This window comes from Podarcis gaigeae (assembly GCF_964106915.1).
Source record: "Podarcis gaigeae genome assembly, chromosome: 12".
Lineage (NCBI taxonomy): Eukaryota > Metazoa > Chordata > Lepidosauria > Squamata > Lacertidae > Podarcis > Podarcis gaigeae.
In genome coordinates this window covers 56,893,977-56,920,716 of record NC_139688.1, presented here as the reverse complement: position 1 = coordinate 56,920,716, position 26,740 = coordinate 56,893,977, and the positions used below count along the sequence as shown (strand labels likewise).

Here is a 26,740-nt window from a genome sequence, read left to right as displayed (position 1 = left end):
ATTTACAGAGAAGTTATGGCAGGTGATTTTTAGGCTTCGATTACAATTAGGGGACTGTGTTGCTACTGAAAACACAAAATGGATGATATTTAAAAATAAATATGGATAGTCACACAGCTCTGGTAAAATAATGACTCTTGACAAAATAAATCTTGTTGAAAGTTGAAAGCTGAACGCTGCCAGTTTTGCTCCGTGTCAATCTCGTTTTCATTTACTCAAACAATGTTTGTATATTACAGATTTTTTTTAGAAAGGAACTGATATTTAATGGTGCTCTGAACCAAGCTTAGGTTTGTGTCTGCTATCATTGCTTTGCAAAATAACATTGCAAGGCATGAGTAGCCATGTTATTTCTGTGCATGTTTATTCTAAAAAAAATAATAATATTTTTTTTAAGGGAAAAAGATGTAAAGACTATCCAAAGGGCAGGGAAAAGATGTGACAAAATGCCTTAGGATCTTGGAAAGAATGGCTAAAAAAATGGCCAGGAACAATATGTAATTCTGCATAACTAAAGGAATTTGCTGCTGGATTTTATGGGTGGTAGTTGCCATACTACTGCATAGCAAACCTTTTCAAAGAGGCATAATTTGCAAAACTCTTTGTCATAATGACAAGTAAAAAAACTTCATGCCCAAGCTGTTGGAGGTGCCCAGAGTAGCTCTGTCCCAGGAGTGGGGGACTTTTTTGGCTTTCTAAAGAAGTTGAAAAAGCAATAATTCTTCAGACCAATTCTAACAACAATAAGATTATTATTGATTTTTCATGTAAAAAGTGGAGCTGCGAGGGCAGCTGGTAGCCCAAACGGATGATTCTTGCATTGTAAATATCAACCTTTGCCAAAGGCTTTATGTCCTGCTCTGTGTAATGCCACATAATATTATATTTAGCATTGCTAATTCTGATGGTCCAGTTTTCGTTTCAGAATGGAGAGAATGAGAAGCACAAAATAGGTGTTTAATGGCAATGTTTTTATGGTATGATGCCTGCAAGCCTCTGAGTTAAATGGAAATTTAATTTGGCAAAATGGAAGGAAAAGCAAAACTTGGGTGGGTGTGTTATTAGGTTTATTGCATGCAAGGTTTGTTGCATGTCCTCTCTTAAGAATTCCTGCCTTGCAGGGGGTTGGACTCTATGACTCTCGGGGTCCCTTCCGACTCTACAGTTCTATGATTCTAAGTATATTCTCTCTGGTCTAAACTTCTCTGTGTGCCCATTCAAGCTTGCTCCCCTTTTCTCTGTAACTTCTCACACTTCTGTTCTTTTTGAGTGCCTGTTAATTCCAGCATCTTAAAGCAGCCAAGGGTTTGAGTGGCCCCCTCCCCAAAATACAGTTCTTCCTTAAAGTCTTTGGCTTAACAAGGACAAAACCTTAGCATGAGTTAACTGTATTTGCTTAAAGTGACCGCTTGTTACCCTCGCCTTTTCCTTTCCATCCTTTTGTTGTATTCTGAATGTCAGTAACTTACATGTTACTGGAGTAAGAAGTTACAGTTGCGTGTCGAGGTCCCCAGGGCCACCCCAATAACTCACACATCACACAGAATTTTTTGTTTAAGATTTTTGGCATAATTTTGGCCACAACTTTATTAAAATACAAATTTGTGAGTGGTTGCGTAGGCATTGGTTGCGACTATCTGCCCCCACCATGGGGGACAGACTGACATTCTGCACGATGTGAAAGTCAGAAAAGGGGAATACACTTGGGGGTAGCGACGGAGCAGGGAACCTGCCCTCACCCCAAATGCAACCAGGAGCTCATTGCTATGGCCCGAGCCCCCTTGTCAGAGTGGACAAACAATAGTTAGCCCCCAATTCCTTTAACGGAATCCCTTGCAGCAGCAGCATTAGAGGGGCAGGCACAGCCAATCCATGCCCCTCAACCAACCAAACCATAAACCAATGCCTAACCGCAACCTTACAAGTTGTGACGATAGGCAAAAACCAAATGGCCCCAGCCAATCAGCCAGATGGACAAAATTCCTACCGGGCCCCTGCCCCAAGAGCAGACGACCCCATGACAGGCATAGCAAGGTCAAAGCGAACAACCCTAATTCTAGGGAGGGGGGACGGGCAAAAAGAGGAAGCCCTAGCCTCGTGCAAGGAGTTTTAGCATTTCTGGCTGTCAATAAACAAATGGCAACATTAACTTCTTCCCAACAACAAGGGAAGCCCCAATCGCATCAGTGGCCAACGATCAATTAGCCCGCCCCCAACTTTGGAGTGTCCTGGCGGCCCCCACCGCAACACGTGCTCTCCATGAAGGAGAAAACATTGTCCCAGCGGTTTTGTCTTCTTGCCCCCCACAAACCCTCTCTTTAGCACTGCATTGGAGCAAACGTCAACCTGGAGAAAACCTGACTGACAGGTGTAAACAGCAGGGTTTCCCCTGGAAATTTTTAGGGACCATCTGCACAAACTTCTTGATGGTTTGTGCCCCACCTCAAAGTAACAAAAGATTACAGCTTGTGCAGATCCTGGCTAAAATGTTATGTGAGACGTTTTATTACTAAGTTCATGTAGCATTTAACTGTGGGATTTATATCTATCAGTCTGGCAGACAATTATGCGTGTTTACTCAAAAGTAAATCCTAATGTGCTCAGTTGTTCTTATATTTATGTAAGCGGGCATAGAATTGCAATTCTAGAGCTATTTACTGTATAAGTGTCTGTCGTTTTCCAGGTGTTTAAACTAGTATATATAAAATATTTCACTTTAAGTTTGCATATTTATCACATTACTCCATGTGTCAAACAAACGTTTTAGTTGAGGTGATTTTTTTTTCTAAATATTTCATGTAATTGTACCAGATAATTTTTTTGTAAGTGCTTGTCAGTTTACTATCTTACATATGATTTGGAGCAGTATGAACTCTTTCTTATGAAGTAGATGGACTACTACTTATTCTTCCTTAATATGCTGAACAAAAAAGTAATCTCAAATAGTATTTTAATTCCCAGGAAGAAAAACTACTTTAGCTTGAAAAGTATATTTCCTGCAATCTTGGAGCACTAAAATCTTTTCTTTAACTTTGTATAAGGTTTCTGAAATTGCATGTATGATGTACATTAATTTTATTTTTTCCTTTCCATTTCTCTTTCACCCTACCAATAATAAAGAGAATGATCAATAGTGTTACTTTTGAGCAGGTTTCTGTTTCAGTGATTGCTCCTAGATGCAATTTAGTTTTGTTTGCTTATTTGATGCTTTTGTGCATAATCTGGAGTTACACATTAAGGCAGATGAGGTTATTTGGGGTGGGAATATAGCAGGATAAACTGTTCATAAAGTAGAGATTAAAGATGGATACATTTATGGCAGGGGCTAATGTAATAATAATAATATAAAAATAATTTTTTTATATACCCTGCCCTCCCCAGCCAGAGCCGGGCTCAGGGCAGCTACCACCAGCAAAATTACAATAAAAACATAATAGGGGGGGGGGGGAACCAATTTAAAATACAGGTTAAAAAACAATTTAAAATGCAGCCTCATTGTAAAAGTAGCCCATAGATCAAAACCATAAGGGGAGGGAAACATATGGGTCAGACTGAGTCCAAACCAAAGGCCAGGTGGAACAGCTCTGTCTTGCAGGCCCTGCGGAAAGATGTCAAGTCCCGCAGGGCTCTAGTCTCTTGTGACAGAGCTCTCCACCAAGTCGGAGCCAGTACTGAAAAGGCCCTGGCCCTAGTTGAGACCAATCTAACCACCTTGAGACTTGGGACCTCCAAAGTGTTGTCATTTGTTGACTTTAAGGTCCTCCGCGGGGCATGCCAGGAGAGGTGGTCCCATAGGTATGTGGGTCCTAGGCCGTAAAGGAAGGACGAAATAGAACACAAGGATTATGCTAGAAAAGCCAAAGAGCAGCTTTAGGCATGGTCAAGACCTTAGACGTACCCAATGAATTTTTGACGTTTCCCGTTAAACCACATCCCTCTTCCATATCAAATAACTTTTGAAAATCTCTGTCTCAAAAGTGGTTTTCTATGTGGCACGGAAATTTCCTACTGGATAAATGTATGCCAGATGTCCCATTGGGCATGCATGTAGTTTGTGCAACAAACTACAAAAATAAACAAATCCCTTCTTGTTACTACTGCACACCAACATAACCGTGTTTAGGTGAGTTCAGTTAAATATTCCGATAATAAATCATCATCAGCATAGCTTTAATCAGTATTACCTTGGGGACTTTTCTGTTTTTACCTAAGGATTGACTTAAGGAACTTTCAAGAAGAAGCAGTAAGAAAAGATAAGAAAAGAAGAAATGTATTAACATTGGACTTAGCCCCATAGGTTATACACCATACATATAAACTGTATATGTTGCACATACTGGACTAGACCTTTACGATAGGAAATAACCAGTAAAATTTTCAGTTATTATCATTCAGCCTGTTGCGCTTTGTGTATTGTGACAACTATATTTGTGTAGCAAGGTATTGGACTTGTTTTAATCAGCATTAAAACATCATCATGGTAACTGGAGAGTCAGGGAACCAGAACTAAGGCTCAGGAAACGGCTGTGCAAACTGATGCATCTTTGATAGCTGTTGGAAGCATCCCCAGTTGGTGCCTACCTGATCTCAAAGACGGGAGCATTCCACATGGGAGGTGCCACAACAGAGAAGGCCCTTCTCAGCGCTCCACCAGAGGAACCTCTGCAGGTTGTGGTGTGGACCAGAGGGCGATGTATATGAGAGGAGACAACCTCTCAAATAACCTGTTCCTGAGCTGTTCAAGGTTTCAAAGCCCAAACTAACACCTTAAGCTTGGCTTGGTAGCTAATCACTTGGTTCTGGACAAGCATCTCAGCGCAGAAGATTTCACAATCACTGTGCTGTTATTGGTGCACAAATTATCCCTTCCCTGCAATGGAAAATTTCTCTGACGAGCCTTAACGAGATATCAGAATTTTAAAATTGTTTAAAAGGGGCAAAAAAATTAATGAGACTATAGAAATAATTCATCATTTTGAGCCTATAGAACGAGTTTTAAATAATATATTGGTGTTTAAATGGAATCTTTTGCTGCATCAATTTTAAAAAACAAATTTCTGGCGATGTGTAACAAAGATAATCGTATACGTCATATTAGGATTGACTTGTAAACCAAGTGGATGACTCTCAGGATTTTCTAGTATCTACTTTTCTTGGGTGAAAATTAGATGGCTAATTTAATGAGCTATTAATATTAACTAGAAGTTCCAATTCTCTTATTTGAGTGTTGTAGAATATCTAAAGTATAAAAATGCTGCAGTGCGTACGACATGAATGGAATTCAATTTGAAATATTACTATATCAACAGAATTGTAATGTCCTCACAATATTAATTCATTGATGTGGACAGAGCAGTGCTGGAAGTTTTCTTTCCTGCTTTGACCTAACATTTTAGTGTGTGCATGAACATAACACGGCCTACTACTTCTGGAGAAGGAAAAAAGATTCTGAGCAGTGCTGTGTATTCATGTACTACAGCTCTTTGCACCCAGGTGTCAATCTGTGGGTCAGATACTTGTCAAATGAGGAGTGGCCAGAGACAAAACACCTTGAAAAGAGGGCGCTCACAAGGGACATCAGGGAACAGAAAGCAACAAAGTGTGATGTAATAAAGAGCAGTGGGATTTTGCTCAGGTTGGTGAACGCTCTAAAGAGACAGAACTTTGTCAGAGTGCTCTTTCATGGATCTTTATGAAGTTGGCAACGTCTCTTGTACAGAGCTTGCATGTTCTGACATAAAGGAACATTTCTGAACAATGGCTCAGGTTTGAGGAAAGAATATGGGATTATGTGGTACCTTGAAGGAACTTGGTGAGAGACCAAGCCGGCCTTTTGAAGGGTGACAATTGCTCAGTTTTGAGAGGAGCTGGCTAACTTTATCTTGAGAAAAGGAGGAGTTGCTGTGCCTCTCCTATTGTGTGTACCAGGCTGTGGATTTTATAGTCTCTGTACTATTGTCCAGGTGAGGTATGAGTGGAAAAAGCACTTTTGGCAAATACTGATTCCCTGTTTTGTTGGTGCACAGTCGCAGGTAAGTGATAATTTTTTGCAAGGGTAATGAGGGACATCTTAAAAGCAGATTGATAAGAGGGATGTGAAATTCACTTTGCATTTGACGGGCCAAAAGCATTGTGTTAATTAGCCAATCAGATATTTAATACATAGTTTGTTAAAGCAGTAATAGATCAGAGAGAATGATGCTAATTCTAAAAAAACGGCCATCTTCTAGAAGTCCCCAGAGTCAGTTCCTCTCAGAAGCTTTCATCACACTATGCTTAAATCCCACAGAGGCTCTTCCTTCTTCTTTTGCGACCCTGGTTTAAGACGAGTCTTCTGGGTTATTACATCAGTTTTCTGTGATGTCTGAACTGTGAAATTGTGGTTTAACCGTTCTTTACAAGTGGTTTGGAAGCCATGGGATTTATCAAGTCAAGTAGTTTAGTTGGGTGTGGAAGAAGAAAGTGCGCATGTGTATATGTGTGCTTGCTGCTTACTCCTATGGGCAACAAATTTCCATTTGTGGCAACATGACAGCTGAAACACGCCTCTATATTTATGTGTTTCCTGTTGGGCTATGCGTTCCTTATTAGAGACATAGGAATACCACATAGCCAGGAGGCCATCTGACAGGGGAGAAGGAAGAAGCTTTTTGGAGTGTATTGAAGCATGGGAGATGTTTCCTCTCAGAGCAAGATGCGAGCATTTGTACCCCTATTCCTGAACTGCTGGGGAGCAATGAGCTCTCCCTTCTGCCATTGCTGTCAGAGGTCAACTTGAAGCAGGAAAACGATATTATTCTGCCCCATATGTAAGGTCATCTTTGACTTAATAGTACTGTTGGCTATGTAAACCGGCTTATTTGGACCTTTTAGCTGGCTTAGATTGTGACTGGACTTTTGGACACGCCATTGCAAGCCTTCAGAAAATGGGTTGGGCAGATTGTCAAGCCTCTATATAAACGCCGCATGAAGTTTCTTGCAGCTGCAAGACATTGACATCTTGTTATGATAGGGGGAAATTATACTTCAGAACAATCTTCCTTGCACATAGTTACATGCATTGGTAGCTCACATTAATGGGTTTTCTGAAGCAGTATTTAAGTATCAATATGCTTTTCCTGTAGCTTGCGAAAGCACTGGGCCATAGCTCAGTGGTGTTTTGTGCACATGCTTTGTGTGCAAAAGGTCTTCGGTTCAGCATCTTCAGATAGGGCTGGGGAAGGCTGCCTGCCTGAAACCTTGGAGAGCTGCTGCCATCAGTGCAGACAATACTGGGCCAGATGGACCATTATTCTGACTCTATATAATAATAATAATAATAATAATAATAATAATAATAATAAATAAAAATAAATTTTATTTATATCCCGCCCTCCCCAGCTAAGGCCGGGCTCAGGGCGGCTAACAACAATAAAATAGTACAGCATTCTAAAAACATTTCATTATAAAAATTAATTCAAATCAAATTGATGGCAACCGTTAGGCTAAAATTCTGTGGAGATTGCCAAAGGAGGGAGTCAGGCTGTGCCTTGGCCAAAGGCCAGGCGGAACAGCTCTGTCTTGCAGGCCCTGCGGAAAGATGTTAAGTCCTGCAGGGCCCTACTCTCTTGTGACAGAGTGTTCCACCAGATCGGAGCCACAGCCGAAAAAGCCCTGGCTCTAGTTGAGGCCAGCCTAACCTCTCTGTGGCCTGGGACCTTCAGGATGTTTTTATTTGAAGACCGTAAGTTCCTCTGTGGGACATATAAGGCAACTTACTATGCTGAAGAAACCTTTTTCCCTTCTCACAGTGGCTCAGATGGCCTATAGGTTGCTTCATATAACCTCTTGTCATGAAGGAAATGCATAGAAATTGAATTGGGTCATACGGGATTAACTAACAGCTTTCGCCAATGTGAGCAACACAGTCAACTTTAAACGCCTCATACCACATGCACTGAGAGAATTGTTGCTGCTGTTTTGGGTGCATGTTGCAAACCACGTTGAGCATAATCGTTTGCAGCACAGCAGCATCTAAATTAAAATCTAATCTATTCGCTGTTGTGCAACCTTCTCAGAAGCTGTTGCCTAGGATTTGCCAGCGTAGACTTCCTATGGTGGCGCTGGGGCGAGTCAGGACAGCGCAGGATTGTGGGTGGATGGTTCAGTACAGGATCTTGTGACACATTGCAGAATTCAGCAGAGCCTTTGCTTCTCATAACCCAACTCATCTTCATTGCTGGCAGACTTCTAAAAGTGAAACTGAAGTTGGCATTTCACGCTGATAGCATGACTGTAATTTAGTGGCAACTCGGAAGAGCAGAAAATGTTGTTTGCTTTCTTTTCACCTGTATATTGCATTCTGTGCTCTCAATACAACTATTTTAATATATATTCAGTGGTAGTAGCCATATCATCATAATTCTTTGCCCTACTGTGTGGTACGTTTCCTCAAGAAGGCGAAAAGCTTAAATAAATCCTCTGTGGAAAAGGAATAAAAAGAGGGAGAGGGAGATTGCTGAGAGAAAGCCAAATGTCATAATCCATCTTGACCAATTCAAGAATCTTAAGCTTTCAGTGATTAGGCTTGTGGGAATCAAACTCCAGTAATGAAATGAAAGGTGTAATTCCAGGGGAGGGTGGTGAGAGCAAGGTTGGTGCATTTAAATATCAAATCACTGCCAAAATAGAAAATAACTTAGTTCTTCCATTGGCTGGTTTAGCTTTATGTGGGCTGCCAGTATGAATGGGGTTAATGGGCATTATTATACATTTCATTTCTATACCGCTTTATATTTTTAAGAAACAAGCCTCAAAGCAGTTTACAACACATTAAAACATCAAACAAAACAATCCAGAATAAAATTTTATTGAAGAAAGTCAAATATAAAGTGTACATTCAAAGCAACGTAATTAACAGGAAACTAAAATATTATCTTAAAGATTTCGAAATAAAACATTACACAGGAGGTCAACCACAGAATGCACATTTAACACAGCAAAGTTAACAATTTTAATATATATATATACCCGTGAAAATCTACGAAAGCATATATATATATATATATATATATATATATATATATATATATATTAAGCATTTCAAGAGAAAGCTTTGCAAAAGGAAGTCAAATATAAGATGCACATTTAAAACAGCATAATTAGCAAGAGAATAAAATATTGGCAAGAGCATAGGACATAAATGCTGCCATTGATGGTTCATAGTGAGCGGCAGCTCAGAATCCATTACATGGGACGGCCAAGATGCTCTCTGGCCTCTCCTGCAGCCTCAGCTTTTGTAGCTGGAGTCAGTCCGCCAGGTCCTCGCTCTCCCAGGCCAGGTGCAAAAGGGCCCGCAAGGCTGAGAACAGGTCTTCCAGAATTCACACCCAAGATGGGCAGCTTAATCAGCCAACATTTTATTCACAGATGCATATTTGTTTCCCAATCGATAGGCGCAGTTGAGATCTTCAAGGTTTCCGCTACTTTCTCCGTGTTCCATTTTGTAGCAGCAAAAGCTTTTTAAATCTGAATCTTCCATGTTACCAACGGGATTGAAAATGCTCGTTTCTGAAGCCCTGTTGTAATATGGAGCTGTCTCTGCTGAAAGCCCGTGTGGCACAGTGGCTCGAACGTTGGTCTTCGACTGGAAACCAAGGCTCAAATTCCTGACCACAAAGCCCAGAGGATAGATAATCTGGTGCCATTTCCTACCTCTCAGTCTAACTTGCCCCACAGCCTTTCTGTGGGGATGAAAACGGGGGGGGGGGGGGGATGTAAATGTCACTGAGCTCCTTGGAGAAACAGTGGAATAATAATATTATTCCATATTTTGAAATAGATGAAAAATAAATATTAAAGATGGCCTTTAACAGTGGCTTTTACTTATTAAATTGTGAGTAGTCTCAGACTTCCAATACCTTTGAACCACTTACATCTTTTTTTAGTAATATACTCAGTTCCTTTCATTTAATTAGTTAAGTGGGTAAAAGCCTGATAAGTCAACCAAAAGCTTTTTAGTCGGTTTGCAATTCTGGGCCCTCACAAAAACCTTGTGGAAGGGTTCTTTCTAAATTCATATTTCTTTTTCTCTGATTTATTCCGTATAATTTATACACCGCTTGATTGTTAAGCAAACCTCAAAGCTGCTTACAAAAAGTTTAAATGAGAATTACTACCCTAATTTGGAACATACAAAAGTTAAAATACTAAAAGAGATTAAAATTATCTCAGCTTTCTAAGCATCTGGGTGGACTTATCTAAACAGGAATGTTTTTAGCAGGTGCCGGAAAGAGTGCAGTGAAGGCGCCTGCTTAATCTCAAGAGGCAGGGAGTTCCAAAGGGCAGGCGATGCCACACTAAAAATGGAGGTCTTACAAATTTGGAAGGGGTATTATGGGGCATCTCCAGTAGCGCCAATTCCACTGATTGAAGTGGTTGCTTGGACACATGTGGGGTAAATGGGTCCCGTGTTGCTAAGGGCTTTCTCTCCCTGCATCCTTTCACAACAGCAGAACTGGGAATCATTGAGATTCTATATCAAATAAAAAAAAAATGGGACACAATTTATAACGAATTAAAAAAATTATATAAATATACTTCCCCCAAAAAACCAGAAGCTTTTTTGCTGGGGATGATAGGTGATGAATTAAGAAAAGCAGACCATAGACTACGACGGCCGCCAGAATCTTAGTAGCCCAAAAATGGAAAACTCAGGAAATACCAACATTAATGGATTGGCAGACAAAAATGGTTGAATATGTAGAATTAGCAAAACTGACCCACAGGATCCGTAAGCAAGAAGAAACAAAGTTCAAAAAGGAATGGAGTAAATTTGTTGAGTAACAACTGTAGAAGTTTAAAGACTGTAGCAGTATTAAAACAAACCTTGTGATGTGGATAGAATGTAGCTAAGAATCTGTGAAAGAGAAAATCTAATACGAAAGCCGGATGGAGGGAGGGAGGGAAGTCCGTGCGCGAGAGAGCGTGTGTAAATAAGTAGACACATGATGGTTGAACTTTAGAGTATTTATTTTGTTTGTATATGTTACCGAAAACTCAATAAAAAGCATTAAAAAAATAATAATGAAGAGGATGTCTAGGAAAAGTCAGGGATTGTTGAGGTGATGCTCTCCGGATGTTGCTGGACCACAACTCCCATCATCCTTGACCTTTGGCCATGCTGAGTGTGGGGCTGATGGGAGTTGGAATCCGACGATATCTAGAGGGCACCAGATTGGTTATACAGTGGTGCCCCGCAAGACGAATGCCTCGCAAGACGAAAAACTTGCTAGACGAAAGAGTTTTCCGTTTTTTGAGTTGTTCCGCAAGATGAATTTCCCTATGGCCTTGCTTCGCAAGACAAAACGTCTTGCGAGTTTTTTTCCTTTTTTTTAAAGCCGCTAATAGCCGCTAAGCCGCTAATAGCCGTGCTTCGCAAGGCGAAAAAACTGCAAGACGAAGAGACTCGCGGAATGGATTAATTTCGTCTTGTGAGGCACCACTGTAATGGAGTGCCTTGGGCACTCTAAAGCTCTCTTCAGCCCCAGCCATCTGGCCGGTGGTCAGGGGCAATGAGGGGAATTCCAGTTCTGCAACATGACTGTTCCAAAGCGTTATATAAATGCCAAGTTTCTATAAATTTCCTGCTTTAAGACTAAACAAGAATAAAGAAGCGATCAGTCTGTTAGAAAAGAGAGAGAGAGAGATTCTATATCAAATAATATTCTCGGCGTGTGTGGGGTGGGCTGGACTTGAGAAGGCCTACTGCAGGAGTTGTTAACCTTTTGGGGCTCATGGTCACCTTTGGCAGCCAGAGAAACTATTTTGGGCAGCAAATCAAGGACACTCTGCAGGCTGCTGCCCATTCTATGATGGAATGCTTCTTTCAAGCTTCATTTCATCAGAAGGAAGAGTCCTCTGTGGGCACCAGGAAAGGCCTCTGCGCATATGTATGCCCATGGGTGGTGTCCTGCAACCCTTGGTCTGTGGTCAGTGCCAGATTTAGGCGTAGGCAGGGTGCTGAGCCAAGGTGGTGCATAATAATAATAATAATAATAATAATAATAATAATAATAATTGTATTAATACATGTATGTACTGAGAAGATCCATTAAGAAACCAACTGTACCAAAAGGAGTTATTGGGAAAATGAGAACTATTTAGGGGGCAGTACCAATTTTGTCCTTGCTCGGGGCGCCATTTTACCAAAGTCTGCCCTTGCTACGATGAGTGGGCTCTGTTCTGTTGGTGCAAATGATTGAGACCAAGGAAGACTGAATTTCTGGTGTGCTTTCTGCTGCACCGTGAACGTCTCCTGGTGGCAGACATGAGCAATGTGCTCTTGCTCCCCTCCCCACTCAGTGCCCTTTTAAGGCCCGTTTTCTTTGTACCATGAAGAACTCCACTGTGGCTTTTCCTTTGAAGAACCAAAGTTAGAATGGTTCAATAGTAATCACTTCTGCGGGTTGATGTATAATTGGCACGGAAAGATACGGGGCAGGTTCTGGAATCGCAAACTCTCTCACCCAGGCCTTCCTTCTTCTGGTCATGAATGCCATCCTGCATCTTAACAGCAGCTAAGCATATGTGAGCACTGATGTTAACTATGTGCATCAAGCCCAAGTTAAAAACAAACCCCTGTGTTGCAGTGAGAACCAATCACAGAAATATAGACACAACACATAAGACTGTTAGAGCAGTCTTCTAACCATGGTTTAAGAGATTGTTGTCATCATATGTAAAATTGGCACGGTACTTCACCTTATTTAGCCTTCTTGGGTTGTTGTGCGGGTAAGTGAGATAAGGATCTGTTAATATTAGAAATGCTAATTAAAACTACCGTATTTTTTGCTCCATAAGACATACTTTTTTCTTCCTAAAAAGTAATGGGAAATGTCTGTGTGTCTTATGGAGCGAATGTGTCGTCCCTGGAGCCGAATTGCCCGGGGGAGAAAAACAGATCATGCTTTTTTGTTTTTGAAAGAGGGAAGTGGGTGTTGAAACAAAGTTGCTAATCAGCAAGCAATCGGGGAGGGAGATAAGGGATGCTAGCAATAAAGGAGGCTGCCTGTGTCTTTTTATCACAGGAAAAGAAATCAGCCCTCGACAACTTAACCGGCAGAAAAATATTTTTTTGAAAAAATCCCTAATTGTTTACCTGGGAGGTAAAGACAGTGATCTTGCAAGGAGAGGAGACAGGAAGGCTAAAGAAATGAGGAGAGAAATTAGAAGAAAAGGAGGAGCAAAAAACTGCTCCAGCTAAGGAAAAGACACTAAGGCAAACAAGAGGGAAGGGAGTGTTGAAAGGAAGCAGCTGATCAGAGAGAGATAAGTGAGAAAGGAGGCTGCCTGGGAGTGGGGAGGTAAAAGCCCATGGATCCTCAGGATCCAAATTCACCATCAGATCACATAGCATGTCCATGGCTATAGCCTGCACCCAAAAAATCACGCATCCACTGTTGTGTGGGGCCGCAGTGGCGCAAAAATGTGGTTGCAAAGCATGGATCCAGAGGATTTTTGCATTGGGCTACCCCGAACTCACCATCAAATCACATGTCTGTGGCCACAGCATGAACCACAAAAATCATACATCCACTGTTTTGTTCAGAATATTTTTTTTCTTATTTTCCTCCTCTAAAAACTGGTACATCTTATGGTCAGGTGCGTCTTATGGAGCGAACAATACGGCAATCGATCTTTTAAAGTTGTATAAAGAATCCTCAGACCCCAAGAGTCCTCTAGCCCAGCCCCCTTACAATGCAGGAATCTCAGCTAAAGCATCCATGACAGATGGTCGTCCAACCTCTGCTTAAAAACCTCCAAGGAAAGACAGTCCACAACCTCCCAAGGGAGACCGTTCCACGGTTGAACAGCTCTTGCAGTTTTTTTGTACCAGCCCCCAGTGCTCTCCATCACAGCCATGCTGGGTGGAGCTGATGGGAGTTGTAGTCCCAAGCATTTGGAGGGCACCAGGTTGGGGAAGGCCAAGGTAGACCAACCTGTAGTTTGATTACGAGAAGAGAAAGAGAAGCCTGCCATTGATTTGCTCAAAGGAGTTTGGTCTTAATGAACGATACAGCCCTGAACAGTTTTCTGATCTCATTACTTAATTGCATTAGTGTTATGTGTGGAGCTTTTAGCAGAAGCTGTCCACAGAAAACTGAGGTTCTTCCTGGGTAATAACCTGGCTGTTCCTGTGCTTTCAGATGCAAAGTGAGAAGGTAAATAGTGAACATCTGGAAAATGATTTTGAATTGATTACTATGACAAATTGGCAATTAGTTATGCAATAGCTGAGTTTTATGCTTGTTTTCTTTAAAATCCCAAGTACAGGCTGAACCTCACATTTTCTGTCAGTGCGGTTTAAAGTTTTCTTTCAAGTTCTGAACTGCACACCTGCACATGGAAACACCCTTTATGTATAGGCCACAATCCAGCATGCGTATACATATGCAATATGTTAATTTCAGTAAGCTCATTTATTTTATTGCTCATATTTCTTGGCTGTGATTGAATTCTGTATTGGACTGTGATGGTAGTTTCTTGGATCCAAAGAAAAGGCAACTTAAAAAGGGGTGTGTGTGTGTGTGATTTTGAGCAGCGTTTTGTTATACATTGTGGGTGGAACATGTCTGCTGTTTAAAGTGAAAAATATCTCTTGATTATGTTGGAAGCTGTAGGGAGTGAAATAAGTCTGTGGTCCTGGCATTATGTGTGTATAAAATGTTAATCTTTTGACTTGGTAAAATACGACACCAATAGCTGAGGGATAGATCACAACTATTTCATACGTCTTAAAATTGAGTGTATTTTCCCTGCAACAGAAATGTGAGGGGAGAACAGACTGAAATGTCAAAACAGTGCAAGCGACAGTGATATTATTATTTTTCCAAATGACTTGAGAATCCTTTAGGATGGTATACAGGACTTTGCCTTTAATTAAAAGTGCCATATACTTAGTAAAAATCCATGTTAGTTGAGAAATTGATTTTTTTTTTTTTTTTAAGAAGAAAGCTGTGAGTTTTCCTGTATGGAGTAAATGTCACTCTGTTCATATCTTAAGCTTTGCTGCAAGTCAAGACTTGTACTGTTCAACCAGGTTGTCATAGAAACGAAGCTAACTGTCATCTCAACTCAGGCTGATGATGGTTTTATTTGTAGGTTTGCAGGATTATTAAAATTTAACAAAAATTATTGATTTGCTTTTTATTTACGCTGCCGTGTGTTTACCTTTAGAAGTTCATGCTGCATAAAAGCTTCTCCTAAGAGAGAGAGTTGGATGGATATATATCCAACAAGAACCTACGAAAGCAAATATATATATATATATATATATATATATATATATATATATATATATATATAATGTTAAACTCTGATTCATCAATTGCCGTTGATGCTTTCCGTCTCTTTATTTAGAAGGTGATATATAGTCTGCAGAAATGGAGTAATCTTGTATTTTACAAATAGTTTTTCATTTTGTTTGTTTACAGCAAAGAAAAAGCCTCTCAAATTCACCTTTAGCTCGACTTTTATTTAACATAAGAGATACCTGTCAGAAAATCATGAAATGGGTACATCAGTGTGCGCAATATTTGAAGTTTCTCGCTTTATTCATGTTTTTTCTTGAAGCCTGGCAGAATGCTTCAGTGAGCTGAGTTTTTGAAAGTATATGTTTTTTGTATATGCATGCGCAGGAGGAATTACTTAGTTTTCACTCATAAATAAGACAGGCAAAACTTATTTACAGTAACTTTATCTAATGGTCCGTGGATGAATGCTTTTATGCAAAATACTTGAGAGACTAGAATTAACTTTTCACTTTGGTTGCACATTGGATGTCCAGACTTCAGCAACATGTTGGATCTTATTATAATGACTTTGATGCCTAGAATTCACTTTTAACTCTGCATGTTTATTCCCAGAGTGTGCATTTGTACATTGCAAGTGTCTTATTCATAATAAAAATGTACGTAACTGCAATTATGTGCTAGTTGTCACATAACGTAGAAGCTGCAGACTGCGCTAACTTTTTTTGATTTTAACTGTTTTGCATCTGTCAAGAATGAAGAAGCACAGGTAGTTTGTCTGATTATGCCCTGCACTCTAATTTGACGTTGAGTCTGTCTGACTGGTAACAACTTTGTTCAGTGTTGGATTTACTGAATAAAAATTGCATCTTGCTGGACATCTTGACACATTGTTTTCGACAACTGTGTCGTTGATTGTTGACATCCCTATATTAATCCCTTTTTAAAAAATTCTGTCATCAAAACTTAACACCAAAGTCCCTGGCTGTTGTAGGTGAAGAAGAAAGTTGAAATTTAGGCCTTTCTACTGTAACTTGTGCTTTGTGGTTTTGTGAGGATACTATTTCAATAGCTTAGTGAAATTGTGAGCTACCTCACTGGTGTGCAAACCAGCGTATGGCGGCACTTAAATCCTGCAAATGTGGTGATATTAAGAAGGTATCTGTGTCATAGTTGCCTCCCAATATAAGGAATTGATATTATATAACCCTCAACCACTATTGTAGAAGGATTCCAGAGTTTTTTAAAATTTTAGATATGAAATAAAAACAGTGTTATGAACATACAGTAATTATTCAATGAAAGGGCTACTTCACACATTGGGTTGGGTTCAGAGAAACTGGCAGGAGGAAATCTAAAAGTGCAACATGGGAAGGGGACAAAAAGGTGTTTAAAACATACTGGATTGCCGGCAGGTCTCTTGAGTGTGCATTCAGTGGCAAAGCTGGGTTGATTTCTGTGTAGGGGAACCCTGTGTAGGGTTCTTGGTCTTCTAGCAGAAAATTGAAATTTATTCAAGTACAGTGTTTAGTGGCATACTCTGTGTGCGCTTATATATACACAAAAAGAAACACCTTGTACAAATGTAAACTATCACAGTTCTATCACATAGATTTCAGATTCAAGCAGAGGTTGGATCATTCACAGAGTATTTACCCCTTTTAAAGGCATTGAAGTGATTGGTTGCTGGTTTGTGAACCATATGATAGTATTTGTCAGTTGTGGGAGTTCAGGAAGATATAGAAAAAGTTGGAATAAAGAGAGAGGGTTGCTGATGGAGGGGGTGTTAAAGTAAATGGGTATTTTTGTCATCACTTGCCAAATCAAAGCTCCCCTGATGCTATGCCACTGAATCTACTTCCAAAGCTCAGCATGGAGTTTACACCATCCTTCTCCAACTTGGTTCCCTCTCTATGGTCTCAGTCCTGTCTTCCCTGACCATTGGTCATTCAGTCTAGGACTAATGGAAGTTAGAGTGCAAGACGTACGGAGGGCACCAGATTAGACCAGGGGTCAGCAAACTTTTACAGCAGGAGGCCGGTCCACTGTCCCTCAGACCTTGTGGGGGGCTGGACTATATTTTTTGGGGGGGAAATGAACGAATTCCTATGCCCTACAAATATCCCAGAGATGCATTTTTAAAAAAGGGCACATTCTACTCATATAAAAACACACTGATTCCCAGACCATCCACGGGCCGGATTTAGAAGGCGATTGGGCCGGATCTGGCCCCCGGGCCTTAGTTTGCCTACCCATGCATTAAATCTATCCACTTCAGGGGGGTCATTGGTGACTACAATGATGGCTGACCACCAAGCCAATCAAAATATGTGGATCCCTGATCAAACAACTAATCAGGCAGCAAAACAACTAGAGTTGGGCAAGTAGAAATTCACCCAACAGGACTTACAAGCCCTAAACCTGCCCATAATGTTTTTCAATACATTTTTTTTTTTTTGGGGGGGGGTGATCATAGTGGTGTGAGCTTTGGGAGTCTTGGGAAGCTCAAATATCTATGGGGCTGGCTGATATAAGCCTATACTTGAAGGATGGATGGGTTCAGAAGTTACCTACCTCAGAGGTGAGACACGTGGAAGTTTTGTTCTTGGAGTCATTCTTGAATTTCTTGGCTTTCTGACTACTTCAACGTTGGGATCTTATTGGTGGGCTAGTTGTCATTCCTTAATCTTAAGTATTTCCACCTCTAGGAAGGCAATGCAGCCTAGGAAAACCTGCATTCAAATCTTTCATTTACACCAGGGATGCCAACACACCCCAGTCTCAATCACAGACACATAGAGCCTTCTGCCTGCTCACTCTCACGAGGCGTTCAAAGAAATTTTGCACCTGGCTATTGGCAGGACAGCGGGTGGCGCTGTGGGTAAAACCTCAGCGCCTAGGACTTGCTGATCGTAAGGTCGGCGGTTCGAATCCCCGCAACGGGGTGAGCTCCCACCGTTCGGTCCCAGCTCCTGCCAACCTAGCAGTTCGAAAGCACCCTTAAGTACAAGTAGATAAATAGGGACCGCTTTATAGCGGGAAGGTAAACAGTGTTTCCGTGTGCGGCGCTGGTGCTCCCAGGGGTACCCTTTACCTTTATTGGCCACTTGTGACCAAGTGAAGTTGCCTGGGCGGCAGGTTGGCGCCTGACGTCTCCACCACCTGGAGGTGCGTGCCTGAGGATCCTTGCATCTTGACTGTTTTCACACACCAGCAACACATCCTGAAGAATTCTGTCTGTTATATCTTGTCTGCACAATCAGAATGAATTTCAGGAACCAAGAAGTCGTACTGAAAAATACGACTTTTGAGCCGTCTGGCCCCAAAATGGTAACTAGCCATTCTGTTTTGGCGACTGTATCCCTGGTTTAAGGAGCCATTTGGTGTCTATCTTATATATCTGAGTTTCTAACACTGTTCTCACGTGTACACACATGTACACACTCCCTCACCCCCAGTTTGGTGCAAGGTGATAGGGAGTTTTACACCACCACTCCTGATCTCATAACACCTCCTTGCTCCCTAAAGGTAAAGGGACCCCTGACCGTTAGGTCCAGCCGTGGCCGACTCTGGGGTTGTGGCGCTCATCTCGCTTTACTGGCCGAGGGAGCCGACGTACAGCTTCCAGGTCATGTGACCTGCATGACTAAGCCGCTTCTGGCGAACCAGAGCAGCGCACAGAAATACCATTTACCTTCCCGCCAGAGCGGTACCTATTTATCTACTTGCATTTTGACGTGCTTTTTGAGGTGCTAGGTTGGCAGGAGCAGGGACTGAGCAACGGGAGCTCACCCCGTCGCGGGGTTTCGAACTGCCGCCCTTCTGATCGGCAAGTCCTAGGCTCTGTGGTTTAACCCACAGGGCCACCCGCGTTCCCCCTTGCTCCCTACTACCCAGCTAATGGGCACTTGTGGGAACAACTGAGGAATGTGCACATCCATGGGCTCTTCGCATTGCCAGCCAGGTGGGTAGGGGTTAAGGGCGAGGGAAAGCATGGGAAAGAATCTTGACAGCTGCATTATGCACCTGCCCAATGCTCCCCAGCTGACAGACAATCCGCTGTTTGGTGGGTTGCAGGAATGCAGTTGTCAGCACGGGACAACGAGTGCCGGTGTGTGGTTGAGCATCCTTTGAGGAACCTGCAAAGCTACCTGCACATTGTCTACGTGTGGTTAACACCATCAGTTAGCCAATGGCGGACACAAAGAATAGGCTCAAGTGACTGAAATAGTGTTTTGATTCTGCCCAAGATTTCAAGGTCAGAAATCCTCTTTCCTCTAGTGGTCTACTCTAACTGGGAATGTTGTGAGGCTTCCACTCTGTGGCTGGCTTTTCATGTCATTAAGTAATATGTAATTTCTACTTTTTATATCTGTAATTCCTGTAAGCCTAAGTAGATGTAACGGCAATCATTGCACATTCTCCCCCTCTCTGCTCCAGCCTTCCACTTCTTCTAGATTGCAAGCCCCTTGTGGTGGAGAGCCATCCTTTCATTCTTTGTAAAAGCACTATGCACACAGAAAAATAATGTGTTGGGAATACTCTTTTAAAGAAACTGTTGCTTCCTTTGGCAAGAGGGAGTGGGTAGGATACAAATGGAAAGAAACGACACTGAAAAATGTATGTTTCCTAAGCTTCAGAAACATCCTTTTTGATGTTGTCTAAAACCCATAGGGTTTCCATTTCGAGGTGCACAACGGATTGTTTCGACTCTGTTTTTATGTTATTTATTTGCAATAATTTCTATACCACCAACATTTTTAAAATATCATGGTGTAAAAATCAACAGTGAAAATACATATAACAGATACAGAACATGTCATAAATCAGTGGATTAGATTGGTGCATCAACATATCTGGATCACTCCACAGAGAAAATCTGGGTAAAAAGTTTTAAGTGGGTACCTAAGTGCTAAACAGGAGCTGCCTGCCTAATATTCAGGATTTAGAGTAGAACTGCAAGTGACTTTTTGCTTCTGAGAAGTTCCTTGGAGTCTAGAGAGTGTGTTCTCCTCACCACCACCCAAAATAGAGTGAATATTTTTTATTTTAGTCAACTTGTTTTTAACTTCTGACTTTTCATTGATAATTGTAATGTACACTATATGTTCTGTTCCGTGTAAGCCTCTTGGAAGTTTCAACAGTTAAAAAGTATACAAATTTTGAAAATAAGTAAATATGTGATGTATTTTGTGTAGTAATTAGAATATTGGGCTTTCTTTTATTTTGTCAAGTACACTTCTGGATTTTCCCCTCCTGCTTTTAAGAAATTATTAAGCATTACCTGAGCTACAGCAGTATTGACTAACATGTTTATGAAAAGAAAAAATGCTGTCAGAATTTGGGTGCCAGGAATTTCAAAGTAGGAAGTTGGTATTTTGGCTTCCATTTCTTAGTGGTTGTTAGAAAGAGTTTATGGGGGACTATCTATGGCTGTTGCTATGCAGTATATTTATTTTGGGCTGGAGTGGGAAGAGTAGGAGTGTGTAAACCTGAGGAAAACTAGTATCCATCTTTTCTCTTAAAATGTATTAATCCAGGAAGATGACAGTGAAGAGGAGCCCAAGCTGAAGTATGAAAGGCTTTCTAATGGCGTTACGGAAATTCTTCAAAAGGACGTCGCCAGTTGCATGATGGTTCATGAGAAGGTAAGAGTTTGTTTGCTTGTTTTTAATGCACACACATACGTAATATTTTAAAAATGTAGATTTGTGCTGTTTTCACCAAAACAGTTGAGATTTGGGTATAGATGATACCAGAAGCTCTAAATTGTGGTAACAAACACTGTAGAGAATTCGTTTCCCAGCAAGTATGAGGTTATAGGCAATTATTTGCTTAGAGATTCACTAAGTGAGTTCTGACTACTGTGAGCTCTTCACACGCTGCCCAATTTGTCCCTGGAGTAGTTCTGTGTTAGCTGCCACTTCTGAAGAAGTGGAGGACAGGGGAGGTGGTTTTGATTTAAATTCTTTACTTGGCAAATCTCCTGCAGCCACTTATTATCCAATCACTTTTTTGACATTTTTGTCAAGTGCTTGGTGAATAAACATGACCTCCACTCAGCCCCGTGCTGGGATAAATTATTTGCATTTACTGTTTTTCTTCAAGTCACCCACCACTCACCCATGCTTGAAAACCTTACATTATATTCCTGGGGTCAAGTGCACCCCAGTTAAGTTAGAGGTAATAGAAGGGGAAAGAGAGATGTAATGTAAGGAATCTAAGCGAAGGGTTGGTTTTTTATATATGTACAAGGATGTGACTATATATTGATGTTAACAGGCATCTGAAATTAGATTTCCATATCCTTGGATGCGGGTGGCGCTGTGGTCTAAACCACAGAGCCTAGGGCTTGCCGATTGGAAGGTTGGCGGTCCGAATCCCCGCGACAGGGTGAGCTCCCATTGCTCAGTCCCTACTCCTACCAACCTAGTAGTTTGAAAGCACACCAGTGCAAGTAGATAAATAGGTACCGCTCCGGCGGGAAGGTAAACGGCGCTTCTGTGCGCTGCTCTGGTTCGCCAGAAGCGGCTTAGTCATGCTGGCCACATGACCTGGAAGCCAGTAAAGCGAGATGAGCGCTGTAATCCCAGAGTCGTCCGCGACTGGACCTAATGGTCGGGGTCTCTTTACCTTTTACCTTGGACGTGCAATGTTGACTTACGTCACATACCCCCTAAGTTGGTACAATGGTTATCTTCCAGGGTTTACCTCTGCAAATAACCGATGATTGGTCTACTTACCTGGACAGGATAAGTTTAGTTCAACAGTTTGATTTAAGCTTAGGGATATAAGTTTTTCTCTTGCCTATAGCATCATGCATCTATTTGTTCAACTTCGGCAAGCCTCAAATTCCTTTAAAGCGCCCACCTCACCTTGGCCAATACATGTTAATCCTTCCTATATTAGGGTTTTGGATATGTTACATAAAATAGCCGTCTCATGTAATTCTACAATTCTATGTGTGAAAAGATCTAAAGCCTACTGACCTTTGACTAGTTCGCTTTCTGCTTGTAATAAGAAATAAACTGTTTTTCATCCCTTCACACAATAACGACATAAAGGGATATGATCCAAAAGCCCACATCTCTTTCTCCACCCCTTCCCACTTTTGTTTCCTTCCTTTTTAAAAAAGGGAAAAAATACAGGGGGTTGGACTAGATGACCCTCGTGGTCCCTTCCCATTCTGATTTTATGTTATTTTGCAGAGATTCCTTGTTGCACAAACACAGCATGCCCCGGGTCATAAAAGGTTCCTCGTAACAGGAAATGCCCAGTGCTTAATGAGATTATGGATCACCAAAGGTTCAGCCAAACCGATCTTTGAAAGTTTCTGTGATCTGACAGCTGACAATTTTCATCTGGAACTATGACGCTTCCTTTAAAAAGAAAAAAAGAAGAAGTAAATTTATTGGGCAACGCTATAAGTATTTTCTATATTTGGAGCTGTCCAGGTTCTACCCTAATTATAGTGTCACAGAGAACAACACAACAGCAGAGTTGTTTTAAGTAACTGAGCACTTTTGGTTTTCTAGCAAACTACACTATTTATGAGTAGGATCAATAATGTTAGAAGCTGAAGTCTAGGTGTCTTTTAGGAATTGGTCTCTTACAATGCTGAGGCTAAAAACTGAGGGTGGTGTGTGTGTGTGCATGTGTATCCCTTAAAAAAAGAAAGAAATCAAACCCTATGAAAGATAAATAAAACCGTAGCCTGTATGATAGATGTACGTTATGATTAGAACAATTTGGCTTTGTTTGGAGTACCGAAGAGTGGCATATATTCAGACTAATTTCCCTCCAGAATTATTATTTTTTTCCTTGCAATGCTAAAACATATTTTCACTGGACTCGCTGACTGCATTGGATGACTAATCGTCATGGCACCTGGTGCATTCAGGCAGCCCTGTGCAGTGGAATAGTCATACCTAGTTATGTCTGCACACCTGATGTTTTATTAACTAGTATTGATTTTTTTACCCGGGGGACTTTTTTCTTCCTGTAAAAAGGCAACCTTGCAGGAGTGAAAGGCATTGCAGGGGATGAATTTCTAATGAACCCCTTCTCTCCTCTCTCTCTCCCCCCCTCTTTTTTGACTTCTCTTTAATGTGGCTTCATATTTTAAGTGCCTGAACTGAAATTTCATTTTAAGCAATTCCATTTTGATAAATCCTTTTGAACCTTGACTTTCTGTAAGGTTATTTTTTTTTAAAGAAAAGATTGTGCTGCTTGACTGACACACTTAGTAGTGCCTGTAAATTTGAGCATTTCATTATAGGCTGCAATGAAGCATGCTCACATGCAATGAAATACAGAGAATTTAGGAGTCTGACCACTTGAGTAATGCTAAAGAAAAGGTGCGGGGGCGAATGCATCCTCATCTATATAAAGGAGCACCAAACATTTTGTTGGTTAATTTGTTTTTAGTCCTCAGAATTCGGTAGCATAAACTAGATCTCTGTTTAGAATCTAAATATATAAATAATAACCCTGCCTGGGTTTTTGTTATATTATGAAATAGCAAGTAGAGCCCTTATTTTGTGGGGGGTTTTTGTGGGGGTATTCTATGTGTTCATGCAGCACATGTGCTCTATGCACACTGCACACACTTAATGCTGGTTTCTGACCTGTTTTTATGGCTGAAAGGTTTGACCGCAGGACCAGAGCAGGCTGGGTCATTTACATTGCCATCTTCTTTGTAGATTAAACTGGGACTGACCTGTCAGAGAGAGAGAGAGAGAGAGAGAGAGAGAGAGAGAGAGAGAGAGAGGGAGAGACCCACCTTTTCAAGGAAAAGATGCCATGATTCTGTGCTAATTTGCTTATATGTGCAATTGGTCCTTTACCTCTCCCGCCCTGATCTCGCCACTGTGATTCATGCAACGGTCACCTTCAGGCTTGATTATTGTAACTCACTCTACATGGGGCTGCCCTTGAAACTGACCCAGAAACTCCAGTGGGTGCAGAATGCCTTACGGAGTCTTCGCCACTGGATCACATTCACCCGGTGCTATACCAGCTCCACTGGCTCCCGGTGGAGTACAGGATCAGGTTTAAGCTGCTGGTTTTAACCTTTAAAGCCCTATACGGCCTAGGACCCTTGTACCTACAGGCCCACCTCTCCTGGTATGCCCCATGGAGGACCTTACGGTCTACAAATAATAACACCTTGGAGATCCTGGGCCTCAGAGAGATTAGGCTGGCCTCAACCAGGGCCAGGGCCTTTTCAGCCTTGGCCCCAACCTGGTGGAATGCTCTGCCACAAGAGTTCAGGGCCCTGCGGGATTTGACATCAGTTGACAAGATGGAGTTGTTCCGCCAGACCTTTGGTCAGGGCTCAGCCTGACTCCCTTTTTCTTTTTGTATAAGAAGAACTAATATGAAAGAGGCCTCCCAGCATTCTCACAGGCCCATATAAGATCAGCGTAGACAGTTGGGCCGATGAGCACTTAGTGTTTCCAACCCTAACCCTGCGGAAAGCCATCTAATTAGACTTTAATTTGATTTTCACCTGTTTTTAGGAGGTAATTTAATTATTGCTTGATTTTACACTAATGTTATATATTTGATGTTAGCCGTCCTGAGCCTGACTTGGCTTGGGAGGGCGGGATATAAATAAAAGTTTATGTTGTTGTTGTTGTTGTTGTTGTTGTTGTTGTTGTTGTTGTTGTTATTCTATCTCCCCACGTGGTTAAGAACAGGATGCAGGAAAAATAGTTGAGATAACCTCTGTGCTAGTTGGGACTTTTGGGATGGTTTAAAATGGAGGGGTAGTTTTAAAAGCAAGCAAACTCCACCTCAGCATATAAGGCTCCAAGGAGGCCTCGGGACATTGCTGCTGCCGCTTCGCCATGAGTTTGTGGGGAGGACTCTTCCCCCTGCAAGCCCATGCTCCACCAGGCCAGGGGGCGAGGCCCACATTCACCACCGCCACAACTTTGAGGACACTGGTGCTGCTGCAGCAAATGTTAAAAATGTTTTTATATATTTTAAAGTGTTTTAAAAGTGTTTTTAGTTTTTACTTTGTTGCACCACCATAAACGGTGGTTTTTATTCATGTATTTTTATTTTGTTTTGTTTTATTTTGGGTTGGGGTGGGATGGTTGCTGAGTGGGGTGGGGATTGGTTTTGTTTTGGTGTAATTGTTTTTTTGTTTTGCTTTTATATTTTGTAAATGGAGGCGAGTATGAGGCTTGGGATTCCTACCGTGGAGGGGCGAGGGAGGTATGGCGGTGGGGGTAGATGTCATAGGTGAAGGGGATCGAGATACGGATATGCTCGTACCCCTTCCAATGTGCGCCCCATCCCGAGAGACGAGGGTAGGGTGAGCAAGGATTACTCACCTCCGTCACTGGTGTTGTGCAATGCCAGGTCTATAGGCAACAAAACCGCCACCCTGTGAGATTCCTTCACCTCGCAGGGGGTTGACCTGGCTTGTGTGACGGAGACCTGGGTGCACGAAGGGGAAACTGTTACCTTATGAGAGATGGCGCCCCCGGGTTTCTCCGTCCTCCACCAGTCGCGGACTGTGGGCCGGGGGGGGGAGGGGTGGCATTATTAATCCAGGAAGATTGTTCTTTTAGGGCTCTACCATCACCATCGATCCCCGGCATTGAATGTGTTGGCCTAGTGTGGGGCTCCGAGGTGAGCTTGGCTGTCTGGCTGGTGTACTGGCCACCTAGCGCACCAGCAGCCACCCTGTCAGGCCTGCTGGAGGCGGTGACCAGCTGGGCCTTGGAGTTCCCTAACCTATTGGTATTGGGGGACTTCAACATCCATGCTGATGCCACTCCCTCCTCACAGGCTCTGGACCTGGTGTCTTCCATGGCGACACTAGGGCTCTCTCAGTTTGTTTCGGGCCCCACATATCAAGCAGGCCACACACTGGATTTGATCTTTGGCGTCGGTATAGATGTGATCATGTTTCCTTCGATGAAGGTGCCATGGTCTAATCACTACGCTCTGAAAGCCAGGATTGATGTTCCACCCCCACCCTGCTTAGGTGGCGAGCCGATTTGGGCTCGCCCGCAGAGGTTGATGGACCCTGATAGATTCCGTCAAGCCTTGCGGGACCTTTCTCTCCCTGGTGACTCATTGACTGAGCTTGTTGAGGGCTGGAATACCCAGCTCCTGGCAGCCATCAATGAGATCGCACCTAAGCGCCCTCTGCGACCCCGGAAACCAGGCTCCCTGGTTTACCGAGGAGCTCCGGAAAATGAAGCGGGACCTCAGACGGCTAGAGCGAGTATGGCGGGGTGCCCGTGACGGAGCTTCAAGAACATCTTATTGGGTTTTTATGAAAACCTACGAGATGGCAGTGAAGGCCACTAAGAAGTCTTACTTCTCGGCCTCCATTGCATCCGCTAGCTCTCGCCCGGCGCAATTATTTAGTATAATTAGGTCTTTAACGTCCCTTGAAGGACAGCGAAATTTAAATAACAATTTGACAC

At 42.0% G+C, this 26,740-nt stretch overlaps 1 protein-coding gene across 2 annotated transcripts in view; it reads left to right on the top strand.

Moving 5' to 3' along the window:
* Positions 1–26,740, top strand: part of VPS41 (VPS41 subunit of HOPS complex) — a 123,086-nt gene that overhangs the window by 7,748 nt on the left and 88,598 nt on the right. For both annotated transcript variants that reach the window (XM_083706269.1, XM_083706270.1), the window contains exon 3: positions 20,831–20,938. In XM_083706269.1, coding sequence (XP_083562395.1) covers positions 20,831–20,938 — 108 coding nt within the window. The remainder of the gene's footprint in view (positions 1–20,830; positions 20,939–26,740) is intronic.